Source organism: Mesoplodon bidens, assembly GCF_964165515.1.
Source record: "Mesoplodon bidens genome assembly, contig: HAP1_SCAFFOLD_1137, whole genome shotgun sequence".
Classification (NCBI taxonomy): domain Eukaryota; kingdom Metazoa; phylum Chordata; class Mammalia; order Artiodactyla; family Ziphiidae; genus Mesoplodon; species Mesoplodon bidens.
In genome coordinates this window covers 34833-49882 of record NW_027671337.1, presented here as the reverse complement: position 1 = coordinate 49882, position 15050 = coordinate 34833, and the positions used below count along the sequence as shown (strand labels likewise).

Here is a 15050-nt window from a genome sequence, read left to right as displayed (position 1 = left end):
TTGTCTGTATGTTAAGAAGAGTTAAAGAGAAGCTCTCTCCCTCCATCCTCGAGGAATGACACAAAATGCCTCCAATAACCCCACCCTCTATTTTGCCTCACTCCACCCTCTCGGGGCAGAATCAGTCTAAAATTTTCATATTTACTCAAGTTAATGACAGGAACCTGATACACCACAGGCTGCAACCTCCACATTTCAAGAATCAAATAAAACGTTCACCGCCCCACCCCCCACCCCGGAGATGTTCTGTGTCAACACTGTGCATTAGCATCACTGTTACTAACCTTATTTTTTGTCTTGTTAAAATATTAATATGAACCACTCCCAGTAAGCAGAGCAGGAACTTATTCAATGTTTTATTACCTTAAGAAAGTTTTCAGACACATCGAAAGCATATGCCACCAGAAAACACGTTACACTGTTTATACTGGGTAAGTCGTGCCCAGCAGAGAGCCGTCAGGTTCTGAGAGCTGGGAGTAGGCAGAACATGCATGTGGCCCAACACATGGTCTGCAGGGTAAGGGGGGATGGGATGGGGTCAGAACAGGCCTCCTTGTGACATCTCTCAGGTAACTCATCTGTTAAACCTAAAACGGGGGTCATTCTAGCCGCCCATAAGTGCGAGATGGGTTCTGTAAAACCTTTTATGCCCTTTGGAGGATACGCCAATCAAAGGTGACCACTCACTTGGGAGCGAACTAGAATGTTCCATTTGCTTACCACGTGAACCCAATGGGGCATGCTGGTAAACCTGGCCATTGGTGCCCTGTTACTTCAGGTCACTGCAGCAGCTCCCTTCCAAAACAAGAGGAGGAAGAGAAAAGGCACGCCCACGAATGCGTTTCTCCGTTTACATCCCAACCTGCCAGAAAGCCCACAATCCTCTGGGCTCCCAGGCCACCTGCCCCGAGCCCTGGTATCCAGGATACCGCATGAAGCTGCTGCTCTTTTAGCAGGCCCTCACTAGCCAGACTTGAGTGGACGGCTGCAAGCTAATGAGTTGTGTGCGCCAGCCACGGAGAGGCCCTGTCACGTGGCTCTGGGATCAGGTCTGAACGCCACCAACTGCTGTGCACACATCAATTTACTCAACCCAGGGTTTATTTGCTGTGACAATCATGGCCTTCACCTGGAAACCTTCATCACTACTAGGGCAGATTCAAGGGTACCTAGAACTGAAAGGCCGTCCAAGCTGATGGGTAAGTCAACTCTCTTCTCCTGGAAGATGGCAGCAAAGGCAGCAGTAGCCCCACGGCCAGGTCAGACTTTTTGCCACGGGCTGTCCTAACTCAACCACGTTGATACCACTATTTACACAGTGCTTCTCATTTCCCCAGATGAGGACATCTTCTGTCACCCACAGGAACCCAGGAGATAGCAGGAAAGGAAGGTAGTACTATCCTCATTCAACACTTGGAAACTGAGGCCCAGAGATATTAAACCCCAAGTTCAACATGAAGTACTAGACCTATAACTCAGGTCTTTGGTACCTGGTCAGCTGGGAAGATTCAAAAGGCCCAAGAGGGCCCCAGTTAGAGGGATGCAATCCAGCTGTGACGAGCATCCCACAGGCCTTCTCTGTTGGGGGTCAAGTGGGCTAACTACACTCTCCTAGCTAGGAGGGTGATGGCCTCTAAATGGATGGCAACCGTCGCCACCAGCACTTTCTCTAACTGAAAGGTGAAGAGGCGGGGCGAGTCTGTCGATGCAACACATTCCTTGGTTTATTTTCTCCGCTAGAAATAAACGGGAGTGTCTGAAGGGCAGCCCAGCCATTCCCAAGCAAAGTCAAACTGCTTTTGTCGGACAGCTCTCTGTTCAGCGGCTATAAACCGAATGCCATTACCCGCAAAATGTAACCATAAAGGCCATAAGCCCGACGTTGTTAGTTAATTAAATGCCTCATTAACTTTTTTAAAAACATGACTTATTCAATTCATAGAAAATTTAACCATCACCGCTAAAGGCACAAGCATGTGGTTGCACACTGGCGTTTCAGCCTAAGAAATAGAAGCCTTTTTCCCAGGAGGGAAAGGTTTGAGGTCTTTGGCCACACAAGTGATCTATTTAACGCGGATCTGAAGCCAGAGTGTGTTTCTAAACTTCCAGAACCACATTATCATGACATAAAGCTCAGACAGCCTTTATACTGCACATGGTATCTTTGGCTAAGCAGAAGAAAATAACCAAGAATGCTGAAGACAAAACTTCAGGAAAACCCTCCCAAACCACACCCTTATCTGCTTAAGCAAACTGTCCTTCAATTTGAAAAGGTTGAAGCTGCCACATCTCCCAACTGGGCCTTCATCCCAACATTTAAAATTCTGCCCAGAGAAATCCCAGAAAGTTGGATTCAAAGTTGAAAGCGTTCGTCTACTTGTCACAATGTTCAGCATCAACACTGGTGATCTGTGGAATCTACATATTGAAATTTACATTTGAAGAAAAAAACAAATCCGACCGTAAACATTCCCAAGGCTTCCTGTGCAATCAAAGGCCAGGTAGCCTAAAAAAGGATGGATCAAGTGCCCCTTGGTCCAGGCCTCAGAGCCACCAAACCAAAATGGAAACTGTCTTAGAGGACCAACGAGGGTCTTTTGACGTCTCTGGTCCCAAAGGGAGACTGCTGGAAATGATGCCAAGTTCACAGGTGGGGCTCGGAGCCCCGCCCTCCACGGCGGGTGCAGCAGCACCCCGCCCCCCCATCTCCAGCATTTGCTGGAAGCGGGAGTCTACTTTCTCAACCCTAACCCAAAAGTTGGGGTTGGGAGTCTCCCCCCCAACTCCAGCGTTTGCTGGAAGCAAGGAGACTATTTTCTCAACCACGGGGGTCTCTAGCTCAACACTATGTGCAACATCTGCTCTGTCCTCCTAGGCGCCCGCTCTCAGCTCTTGGGAAACCAACTGGGTGCTCCTTGGACTTCACCTGCAAGTAACTGCGCTAACTACCAGAAAGTGCTCTCTAGCTAATGGAGAGGTCTCCAAGAGACGTGCAGATATAAACAACAGCACATTCAACCCACAACAACAACAAAAAACACCCCCAAACTAAGCATAGCCCTAGTGCTTCCAACTTCCCACCCACAGTCATGCCTTAGGGCCAAGGCAGGCACACTTCCAAGGGCTCACGGCACTATGGACCGGGGTGGGGGGACACGACGGGAGACGGGGGACAGGGGCACAGAGCTGGCTGAGGGTGTGGGCGCCAGGGCTCCGGGCCAGCCTGGGTCCTGCCACCCCAGTGCTCAGCCACACCTCCACGCTCGCCTGCTGAACCGCGTTTTACTGTCACCATTCAACTCCCAGAGGGCTGATGCCAGCACAGAAAAATGCCTTTGCCCTGTGGGCTATTACATCACAATTGCTACTGACAAGTATGGTGGGGGAACTGCACAGGGCAGAGAGAGTCATCTGTCTTACAGAGGTTTTGAACTGTCAAAAGGGCAATTCCAGTGTGAGCCAGTCTTGCTGAGGAGCGTGGTGGGCTGTGGAGCACTGCTGGATTGCTACCTGTACGGGTATCAGCTAACCCCTCTGAGGCTCAGTTTCCTCATCCGAGAGTGGGCTAGTACGCGTTACTCCCAAGTGAAGATGTTAACAGGGTGAAAGGAGTTACTACAGATCACACGGGCTTAGGCAGATATCAGCTATCTTTCTATGTTGCTCTAGCAATAGAGGCCATCACTGTCATCAGCCGTGCTGGGTTGGGATACAGCAGTGTGGACAGGGAGTTTTGTGCAAGGCTCAAGCCCTGCTCCCCGCCCATCAGCCCTCGGCTCCCGTGCCCTCTCAGAAAGAGACTGCTCAGGTCTGCCCCACTCGCATCCCTACTCTGCACAGACACTACCCACCCGCTACCCCACAGGGGCATCACTCTGCCCCAAACAGCACAAGTTAGTAGAGCTAATAACTACTCTCCTACTCTCTTTCTTGCTATTCAGATTCCAAAAGGGCTCATTAAAATTCCCCTGGTCGCCAAGCCCTGGGTTAGGTCAGATTTTATATCAGAGATAAGTGAGCCAGACTGGCCGAAGCAGCCTACCTGCCTGAACGGGAACGGAACATCAGAGAGGCCTGCCTTTCTTTTCACCCCACGACTGAACAAGCCACCAAAGAGCCTGCAGTGTGAGCGGGAGCCAACGCAAACACCCTGCTGGAACACCCAGCCCAGCCCGCCACGTGGAGGGGGCTGGGCTCTGAGACACGCCCCCCATCCACAGCCAGTGTGTCCCCCACCCAAGGAGCAGAAGCCAGCGGATCCTGATCCAGGGCACCCACAAGGATGCTCACCTCGTAGCCAAGCCGGGAGGCCTGCTGTAGGAGGGTCTCGCCCGCGTTCTTATTGACAATAAGTCTCCGCGCTTCCGGTGGCATCGGGCGGGACTGGGTGGTCTCTGGAGGGGAGCTTGAGCATGTCAGCTGCGAGGCCTGGGAAGCTGGTAACAATTGCTGCAAACAGTCCAAGGGCTTCTGGTCCTGCTTGGCCGGCGAAAGATCATAGTCGGAACTGGGCTCAGGCCGCTTTCAAAATCTCCGGACGGTCACCTATCACGAAACCAGGCAGCGCACACATTTCAGGCTGTCCTTCCACCACCCGCCTGGTTCGCCTCCTCCCTGAGTTACAAACCTGAGTGGAGGAAAGCACTTTTCCTCCTCTCTGTCTGGGGGAGGCGGGGCGCGAGGAAGGGGTTGCATTTTTACTCGCTGGAAACTTCACCGCCACCCAGGAGACACGTCCCCTAGGAAGGGGCAGGGACGTTTTGGGGGGAGGGGTTCAGGAAAAGGAAAGCTTTGTCCCCAGAAGCAGAGAAGCAGGCAGGCGGGATGTGCCTGCACGGGCCCGGGGGGCGGGGGAGAACCAGGGCCAAGAGGTACCTTGCCATCCGCATTGTCCACCTAGGAGTCCCCTGGCAGCGGCAAGCCCCGCCTGGGCTCCTGAGGGATCAAAGGCTTGGTTTTGCACGGTTGCTTCGCGGATGGTTTCTCGCTGTTGTCGGTGTATTTCTGCGGCAGGGGCGAAGGCTGCCGATCCATTTCTTCGTCCATGCACAGCACATCTGTCAGGGGGAGAAGCAGCGGGCGTTACACAGTTGTAGCCGGTGAGGAGAGAAAAGCCCATTGTTAGCACTGATCGTTGGAGCAGCTTCAGTTTTTAAAGATATACCAATTATGTTTTCAAAGCACTAATATTTTAATTATCCCACATTCAACCGGCAAATAGGCTAACCCACGAAACGCCAAATGGCAAGTCGCTTCAAAGGGCCGCAAGACAGGGCAGAAGCCAGCCCTTCGTGCGCTCCCGTCCCCACCCGTGGGGGGCCTGGGTGCTCGGGACAGGGCGACTGCGGACAGCCTGAGGCTGGAATGAGGGCACTGACAAGCGCCCGGGGTCACCCAAGACTTCCCTTCCTGCCCAGCCGGGCTGGGTGATGAGGAGCAGCCCAGGAAGTCAAGCTCCCACCTCACTGTCCATTCCATAAGGAAGTGTGCAGGCTGAAAGGACCTCAGGAAGAAAACTCCCCGCTCGCCACACGCTACTCTTGTCAACTTGGATGGCGCTCAGGTCCCCTCCAGGGCCGTTTCCCACAGAGGGCGGGTGATCCAACCTCCAGGAGCGCCCCCCGCCCCGTGCGTACCTTGTTCATTGTCACTGCATTTAAGGGACTCCTCCAACCAGCTGCTGTTGCTTTTGGCCTCTGCCCTTTTCCTGCCAGGTTTCTCTTCGGAGATGCTATTGCCCTGGGGGGTGACCGCAGGCTGAACCGCCTGGGTCACTTCCTTCCTGCCCTGCCGGCCAGGTTTGCTCTCTGCTCCCGACGTTCTCTAAGGTGCAGCAAGCGGCGCTGCTTTCTGGGATGGAGCCCTGTTAATTCAATGCACACCTCAGGTTGGTCAGCTCACTATAATGTGGCTCTTCTAAGTGGTTAGAGGAACTGTTTGTCATTTCCCTCTCAGGCCAGTCAGCTTATGGACAAATAACTACAAATTAAAGAAGAAGCCCCCCAGGGCGGGGGGGTGGGCCGAACAAACTGTCTTACACATCACTAACAGGGGTGGGGGAGGGGAGGGGTGTGGTCACTGTGTTGGCTGGAACTTGTCACCAAGTCTCGGGAGGGGGCCTATTTGCCTTTGGCCACCTTTGGGCTCCAGCCCCGCCACCTGGCTTTGTGGGGGTGGGGAGTGGGATGGGGTTGGGGGGTGGGGAGGTGTGAGTGGCTCCCCCCAGGGATCCAGGGTGGGACTGGAACTTTCCACTGCTCCGCTCCAGGACTTCCGTAGGGTGCCCTGCGGGCCCGAAGCCAAACCGAGCTCACCTTTGGAGACCCGTCTCCGCTTGGCTTTCAGCAGAGAGTCCTCCGGGAGCACAGTGGTCTCAGTGTGGTTCCTATTGCCAGACACCTTGCGCTTTCTGTTCAGCCGGAGGGTGGGGCTGCGTGACGCGTCCGGGGCCGCCTGGTCGGCGGGGGACTCTCTGGGGGGCTCCGTGTCCATGTCCTCAGGAAGATCACTGTCTTCTGGGGCTTCAAAGCGGTCAGGTTTGCTTCCATCATAACACTCCCCTAGGGGAGGGGAGACAACCCGGAAAGGAGGGAACAAAGGTCACCAGGAGCAGGCAGGACCCCCACGCCCAAGGCAATCTGCTACCAACAGACCACCCCCCTTTGGAGACCAGGGGCCTCACACGCCGGAAGCACAAAACCCTCAGAAAGACGTCCCAAAGGAAGGACAGCTGAACACAACCAGCAAAGAAAGCAGAAAATGAGGCGCGTAGCCCACTCACAATCCATCCTTCAAGGGTCAAGGTGAGGCATCTACACCATCCGTCTATAGGCATGTGAGATCACTCCCTAACTGCTTAACTCTCCAAGGTGGCTTACTTTTAAAGGGGGGGTGAGTGACCTCACAGTAAGATCCAACCAATCAGAGCGGAGCTACAAATGACTATGGAAACAGCTGCTAGTCAACAAAAAAGGCTGATGTCATCAAGAGACCAAATAGCCCCCAACTGCCATCTACACAGACATACCACCAATGTTCACTTGGGTCAGCAGGGGCGAGGGTGAAGAAAAAGGGTAGGGAAAGAATGGTGGGAGGCTGGGAAGCTGGGGAGACCAAGGCAAGAGGAGCCTGGCAAAGGGAAAGGAAAGGCTTCCTGGTGCACACACAAGGGTCAAGGGCAATTTCAAAGAACTCAACCAGATTGCTACAAGTCCGTCTGTCCTCTTTCCACACCCGTGGGGGGAAAAGCATTTCACTGCCATCAAGGGGCTGCTCCTAGTTCCTGTCTAGGAAGAAGGCCCTCAGTGACACCAGTCACCCACCTGGCACGTCTCCACGCCTTCCTTCCCAGGCAACAAGCATCTAAGGACATTTCAAAGACAAGACTCCAACCCCCTTCATGGGGGGTGGGGGGTGGGGGGGTGGCGGGCAGGGCTGAACTGCTCACACCCCAGCTCCGCCTGTGTTGCTCCTGCCCCCCTGCTCAATCTAGCATCCACTTGGGGCTTTTCCTCCAATCACCCCAGCCTAACATCACTCCTCACTTTTGCTCTAGCCAAAGAAACAGTTCAACTGCTTTGCTAGTCACATTGTTTCTAACACACAAATAATTCCATAATGATCACTGTGCTGTTAAAGAGTTCCCCGAAGATGACCCTGTGTCCATCACCGGCCGGGGGTGGGGGTGGGTGTATGAGTTTGGTATTTCATTAACACCTGAGCTAAGCTCCCACAGCCCGTTTTTCTAGATGAAATCATGGACACACCCCTCACATGCTGCTCGCATTCCTCCTCCTCTCCCTAGACCACTTCAAGTATCACTCCCACTTCTGCCCAGCCGGCTGGTCCCCTGATCAGCCTCTCTTGGGGGGCATTCCCAGCATTTAATGGCAGCCAGTTGTGGGGATGAACCTAACCCTGGCCTGGGCTAGCCTGACCTGTGTTCTCAATGGTGGAACACACTTAGCTTTTCTCCAAGGGTATCCCAAGGTGGGAGAGATCCCCATCTACTCTTGCCAGAATGGTGGAATCACCCCAACCGCGAGGGTCTCCTGTCATGGCAGCAGGAGAAACCCCAAACTCCTGGCCTGTGCTTACAGGTGATGCAGCCCAGGCTACCACAGGCCCGGTGAAGACGGCGTGCTGCAACTCTCACTCCGGCTGCTCTGTGACCCTCTTAAACACTTGCGCAGGAATGGCGCCACTTTACAACTCGGCCCCCTTCACTTGTAAAGTGCGAATGTTATTGCTAGCCTCCCTCCAGGGTGGGCTTCATAATCACGGGCCGGGCTCAGCACAGAGAAAGGCTGGAAAAATCCCTTTAACCAAAAGATGCCAAGACTTTCAGACCAGCCTGAATCTCAGGCCTGAAACGTAGGAAATTTTAAGAGGTGAGCCCTGCTGGTTACACCATTGGACTTCTCTGGTCCAATCAGCCTTCCCTAAAAGCTCCGTGGGAGGGGATCCATGGAGGAATGGAAGGGCTACCTTAAGAACCCCCATGTCCAATTTGAAAGTTTCTTTTTCCAAACTAGGTCCATCCACCCATCCCCCAACCCCGGAGCCTTTTAGGGCAAAGACCTCAATTCCCCTCAGCTAAGGCCCCCCAAGACCTTACGCTAGTGTGACCTTACCCAGGCCAGTAATAACCCTGAAGGACACCCACCCCGACTGCCCAAGATGCCCATGGCCACCAGCTATGGGGTAGAGGCTCCGTGTCACTTGGAGCTTCTCAAAGACTGTTCTAACCACGACCCACAGGAGGATGACCCTTGAGGGCAAAGGAGTTGGGGAGATAAATAGATACACGGGGATCCTAACCATCAGGCTTTGCCATCATTGCTACTTTTGGCCCTTCTAAAAGTGGGAAGCCATGTGCCCTTGGTCACCCAGTCTAAGCAAGATGTGAACGTGGTCCCTGCAGCATGGTCCTATGACTCACAGCACATATATCCCAAATTCATTATGGTTGTACCATAGCATCACCTCACAGAAGCATCACCACAGCAACATTTACAAGTCACTGTGGCAGCAAAGCACCCTCACCACTGTTGAGCCATGCCCAGTGAGGCCTAAACAAGGTGAGAGGGTTCTGAGTCGCTGTAAGGCTCCCCAGGATTAAAATCCCCTTCTCTGTAGCTTAACTATAATAGCACCTCCAGTCAGGGCTAACCTTGTTCAAAGTTAAACCCGCTACACAAGGAGTGCAGGGGATCTCTGTTCCAAAGTAGTTTACAAACATGCAGGTGCTCAGCTGGAAGAGAAGTTCCCTGAGCAAAGAAGTTTCATGAAGCCCCTCAACTGAGGCTTCCTCCAGCTCCTGGCCAGGCACTGCCACTGAGCAGGTCCTAGGCCTGTCCCAGCCAAGTGGCTGGCAAGGGAGATGGTTACTCCAAGTTTGAGAAGGAAGGGACCAATGCCTCCTTGCCCCGCCCCATCTTCAAATGCCACTGAGCGTTCCTAGTGATGAACTTCCAAGTCTGAGGAACCTCCAAACTCATTTGGTGAACTTCCAAAATAAAAATTTCACTCAGCCACCCATGTGATCATAAAGAACAAATGAGTATCTCAGCCACTGTGTTTTCAAGTTAATTTCTTTTTTAAACAAGCCCCTAGCAACAAGATGCACCCGCACCAGGACAACCAGGGCCGTGCAAACAGCACCCACCACCTTAGAAGCTCCTGGGCCCTCCATGGGTAGGGGCTGCCTCAGAAGGGGGAAGGCATCTTGAAGGCATCCTGGACCCTCTCTGTGACCCCTGCCCGCCCCAAATCCCCGCCCCAGCTCCCATGTGCTCACAGCTCGGCTCTCGGCCACACCGACACCCATGAGAAGGACCTGAGCCCATATCAGCTCAAGACATGATGGCCCAAGAACAAGAAGGCCCATTCATATCCAGCTGAATGGAATGAACACCTGCTGGGCCTTGGACGTGGAGGCCGCAGTAAGAACAGTGGCCCCTTCAGGTGACCTTTCTTGACCAGCTATTTACAAACCCCACGTCTCTACAAGACAGAGGGTGGGTGGGGAACCCACCTTCGTTGCCCCAACCTTTCAAACGGAGCCCCTCACCTTCCCCAACCCTTCTCCTGACCTCCCATGGTGGCCATTCATGGCTCACTGGGCCACGTCCCGGGTGCTCCAGGAAGAGACCCGTCGGTCGGTCTGAGATTGGAGGCAGGCGGTGGGGGGAGGGGGCTTTCGGAATCATCTGGGGCTCAGGCCCTGCTCCCCATCAGCCACACCGAGTTCTCGTCTCCACGCTCAGCAGGAAAGACTGGGAAGGATGCACACAAACGTCTCTGGGAAGAAGGGCGGGTGAGGCCACTGAGACGTGAAGGGCAGCGGCCACCCTGGGTTTGGCCACGTTGCTGGAGAAAAGGGCAAAAAGACTCGAGGCCGGTTACCTGCCCGCTCCCTTCCTCCAGCCTACCTCACCGTCCACCCACAACAGGCAGATCCCCTCCTCAGAAAAGTGCATCCCCGTGAACTTGGCCGTGCCCACTTTTATCACATCTCTCTGAGAAACTTCCCCAGGAGCTGAGTTATGAGGCCACTCAGGAGGGTAAGGGTTGCGTGTCAGCTGTGAGCACAGGCAAGGAGGCAGGCCTTCTTGCTGCTTCACTCCAGGGTGGCCTGGACCCTCCGTTTTTCATTCCAATCCCGAGGGGGAGGAGCTCGGAATCGTCTACTCCAGGCACATCAAGAGCCCCATCCCTCGGGTAAGGCCGCCACTGACTAGCCCCAGAAATCCCCTTCTACGGGAGCCACGTGGGACACACCGGTCCCGCTGTGGCTTACCCAGAACCCTGGCCACAGGCCTTTCTCTGACCCCAAACATAAGCTGGGGGAGGGCAGTGCTCCAAGCAGCACAGAGAAGCACACGCTGCTGCTGACCACAATTCTCCCGAACTGCATCAGGCACCCACGACCTAAGCGTGCGGGCGAACGCCGACCCTACGACCGGGTCCAAGGGCCTGGGCCTCCCAAACGTGCCCACCACCCCCGACTGTCCCGTCTCAGGAGGATTGCACGCCCACCCTGTCCTCGACATTCACCGAGGTGCCCTCACTCACCATCACCGGTGAGGTTTCTGGGGTCCGGAGCAGGCTGCAGGCCACAAGCACGCACACTGAAGAAAGCGGGAGAAAGACCTCCACTTGCTGCCAACGCATCTCATTCGCCCAGGAAGTCTCGAGGGCCAAGCCCGAAGTCAACCCCAGTGGGGGAGCAGCTGATGGGACTGCAGAGTGTGACTCGAGGCCAACACGAGCTTTCTCTCCAGTTCGGCCTCCAGAACAGAACACACCCGTCTGGTGGGAAGAACGGCCTCGTTGATCCCACGGCCTGGGAGCGTGGTGTCAGCTCCTCCTGACTGCAAACGAGCCTCCACAGAACACAATGATGCTCAACTCTCTGGGGCCTTCATCAGCCCTCATCGCACTTGAACGAAACCTCTGCCTCTGGAGGGAGAATCCGAGTACTCTCCACTCCCTCCCACAGGAGACTGTCACTCTGGAGGGTCTGGCTCTGGCTGCAAGTGTCATTCAACTGCTACCAAAAACCCGTGTCCGTACCTGCTACAGAACAGAACACATACCTGCTACGCCGGAGGTCCTGCACTGCCATTCCTCTGCTCTACTGTATCAGACTATGACTAACTACAGGACTAGCATTGCTCCGGAAAAAGGAGACGCGTGCCAGGGAACAGCATTTCATAGGTGCTTCACTCCTGGATGCCGCAACGCTCCAAAGGACAACCAGCCTTGCAATCCACAGCTGGGAAGGGTGGCCAGAGCAGCCCGTTCTCCGAACAGCCAGCACCCAGACGCTGGGCCGTCGGAAGCGTACTGCTTCCTCTCACCTCCCTCGGCACTGGGAGCGGAACCGCCCCGTTCCCACCGACGTGGTACCACACGCGAGCCGCCTGGGTTCACTTACATCTCTCACTGTCGTTCTGGTCGGCAATGGCCTCCTCCAGGGCGACCGACTTTGGCTTTTTGTGCTGACTTCCTTTCAGCCTTTCCCAGTCAGCGGGGCTGAATTTGCGCACCTCGGAGTCTTTGGTCGTGGGGTGGCCACCTTCTCGCTCTTTCATCTCCAACTTTGAGAAGCGCATCACTGCACGCTACAAAGAGAACGGAGATGGAAAAAAGACACACCTTACCACCAAAGCTATTTCACTGCCCTTACCTTAAAGGAAAGTATCTTCAAAGAAAAGTTTGCCCAAAACCAACCACAATTTATGATACAACTGAGATATTTTAAAATTAAACGATAAAAACGTAAGAGTGTCTATGTGTAACCAGTCACACACTCTTTCTTCGTAAAGCCATATGTATGTAGAGATATATGTGGTGTGTATGTAAAGCCATACATACACTGTGGCATACAGACAGACATTCTCTTTCGAAGGTAAATAAAACAAAACAAAAACACAACGCAAAGAAAGCGAAACAAAAACACAACAGAAAAGAAAACAAATGCACAGTGAATAAAGATGACCATGGCCCACAAACTTCCCTTTGTATATTTGGAAATGAAATTTAACTCAAAAGGTTTATGGAAGATTCTAGTAATAAAAATTTGAAGAACTGACCTCACAGTAAGCAGCGGGTAGACATAAAATACTGTCCTCTTGTAATCCTTCCATCTATGTAATTAAAATGGGCACTCAATGGATCATTTAGATAACTTCATCCATTTTTATAAGCATAAACCAATTGTTTTCTTAACATTGCAAAACAATTTGTCTTTGTGTTTTAATTAAAAGTAAAATATCTTAAGGAAATTCCTATACAACATCTATCATTCACTAGCAAGTTAAATACATACTCTATCCCATAAGCAAGGTTTGTGTTTTTGTTTTGTTTGTTTGTTTGTTTTTTGGGTGGAAAAAAAAATTGCACGAATCTCACAGACATGCGGCCGCTACACACCTCCACCAAGTATCACGTAAGGCATTCTAAGCAGCGCTTTTAGGTATATTTGTTAACGTACAGTAACGGCAGAGAAATCAAAGCGATTGATAGGTAAATGTCATGCAGTCTTCTAGACATCCTTCGCAATAATTAAAACTTCCGTTATCAGCATTCGAGTGGAGTTCGCTTAAAATCTACAGAATAACTTCAAGTATCCACTTACGTCCCCTTACTGGACACATTTCAAACATTTCAATTACCCTAAGCTTCATTAACCAAATCAGCCCGGTGTCCTGCCCTATCATACCCCCGGCCCCCTCCTCTTCACACATTAAAAAAACCTGACAACTGGTCAGGCTCCTGAAATTCAGGTTGGGGGGGCTCACCTGCAATGCCCGCTGCTCCCGGCCGAGCTGACTGGAGTCTCCGTACAGTCCGGTAGCGACACACTTGAACCGGTCACCCACGTAACCAGCGGAGTTGGCGATTCTCTTTGCCAGCTTAGATGGCTTCGGGTTCAGAACTTTGCCATCGGTTGATCCTGCCTCGTCAGCTCCGTCTTTCGTGTAGGTGGGGGTGACGTCCACACTCGGTGGGGACTGCCCACGCAAAACGGTTTGGGATCCTCTTGGGTTTTCCCGAAAGTGACCGCAGAGCCGTCGCTCCCCAGGGTCGGCTCCAAGAATGGAGTCGAGACCGGCGTCGCCAGGTTCTCCTTGTTGGTTACCACTGGAACATTCTCCTTGCTGAAGCCGGAAACTGGCTGGCCCGGAGCCTGTTTGAAAGTATAGGCTTCGTGGAAGTCACTGATGCGCCCCAACTCCTCTCTCAGGGCAATGAAATCCCGGTGTGGCTGTAGGGCCACATTTTACTTTTTTATTTTTAATATATGTTCACATGTTTCCATAAAGGATCCAAGGTGGCCCATAACGTAAGGACACACAATATTAGCTTTAAAAAAACATGAAAAAAAAAAAAAGGGAAATCATGATCCTGGAAATGGGTTGCATCCTTTTAAGGGGTGAGAATAACAGAATGAGTGAGCCAAAGATTTGGGAAAGGATCTCACATTTCCAAATGTCCAAATCTTAAAATTGCACCAAGTGGGAATGTAGCTGTGGCAATATTAACCTGAGAGAGCTCTATGATCGTTTTCTTTACTCATCACTTGGTTGCAAGGTTATAAATGACAGGGTAAGTGAAGGAGGGCAAGTAGACAGATAAGAGTCATTTCCTGATTCTCAAAAGAAGGGGCATCACCTAGGGAAGGGGACTCCAAAACCCTACAGGAATCGTCTGGATATACTAAAGTTTCTAGGTGGCAAAAGTATCTCATTTGACCCTAGGAGCCAAATGGAACTTAGAAAAGTAGTGAAAAGCTACTCAACTGAATGCAAGTCATATGACTAGGAGCATGTCAGTGAAAAGTTCAAGGGAAGATGCTGTGGAAGAGCAGTTCACCTTGTGGTTGAGCATCCTCAGAGCGTGCAATGCGAGGTGCAGTACCTGCTCTGTCTCACAGGGACCCTCCAACCTCTAAACGCATCTCTCCTGGGAAACTGAATTCAAAGAGTCAATTTAAAAAAAAGAGAGGGCTTCCCTGGTGGCGCAGTGGTTGAGAGTCCGCCTGCCGATGCAAGGGACACGGGTTCGTGCCCCGGTCCGGGAAGATCCCACATGCCGCGGAGCGGCTGGGCCTGTGAACCATGGCCACCGAGCCTGCGCGTCCGGAGCCTGTGCTCCGCAATGGGAGAGGCCACAACAGTGAGCGGCCCGCGTACCACAAAAAATTAATTAATTAATTAATTAATTTTAAAAAGATAAAAGTCTCTAGTAGAGAAATTTTATCAGAGCCTAGTATTAAGAGCTGTAGAGCCACAAGTTTCCCACGATACAGCCTTAGCAGAGGCTGTTAAGGCAGTGACAGAAAATTTGTACTGAGGGAAATAGCAGAAGAGTTTGCCTACAATTCACGAAAAGGATCCCTGCACTTGGCCTGAAGGAAATCAGCAAAATTTGTAACAGCTTGTGTATTTGTATGCGGGATTGAGAATGAATTTCATTTTTTAATTTCTCTGAATTATCACATAAGATTTAGAAGATGCTCTCTCTGCCTAGAAGCCACCCCA

General features: G+C 52.4%; 1 protein-coding gene across 1 annotated transcript in view; it reads right to left on the bottom strand.

Moving 5' to 3' along the window:
* Window positions 1-2740: 2740 nt before the first annotated feature.
* The window catches only part of LOC308611549 (BCL-6 corepressor-like), a gene marked incomplete at its 3' end in the record, with an annotated part of 29272 nt that continues 16962 nt past the window's right edge, over window positions 2741-15050 (bottom strand). Inside the window, exons 5-9 of the mRNA XM_081260275.1 lie at window positions 13308-13696; window positions 12600-12653; window positions 11942-12128; window positions 6400-6560; window positions 2741-2746 (exon numbers count right to left, since the gene is read on the bottom strand). Of these exons, the coding sequence (XP_081116401.1) occupies window positions 2741-2746; window positions 6400-6560; window positions 11942-12128; window positions 12600-12653; window positions 13308-13696 (797 nt within the window). The remainder of the gene's footprint in view (window positions 2747-6399; window positions 6561-11941; window positions 12129-12599; window positions 12654-13307; window positions 13697-15050) is intronic.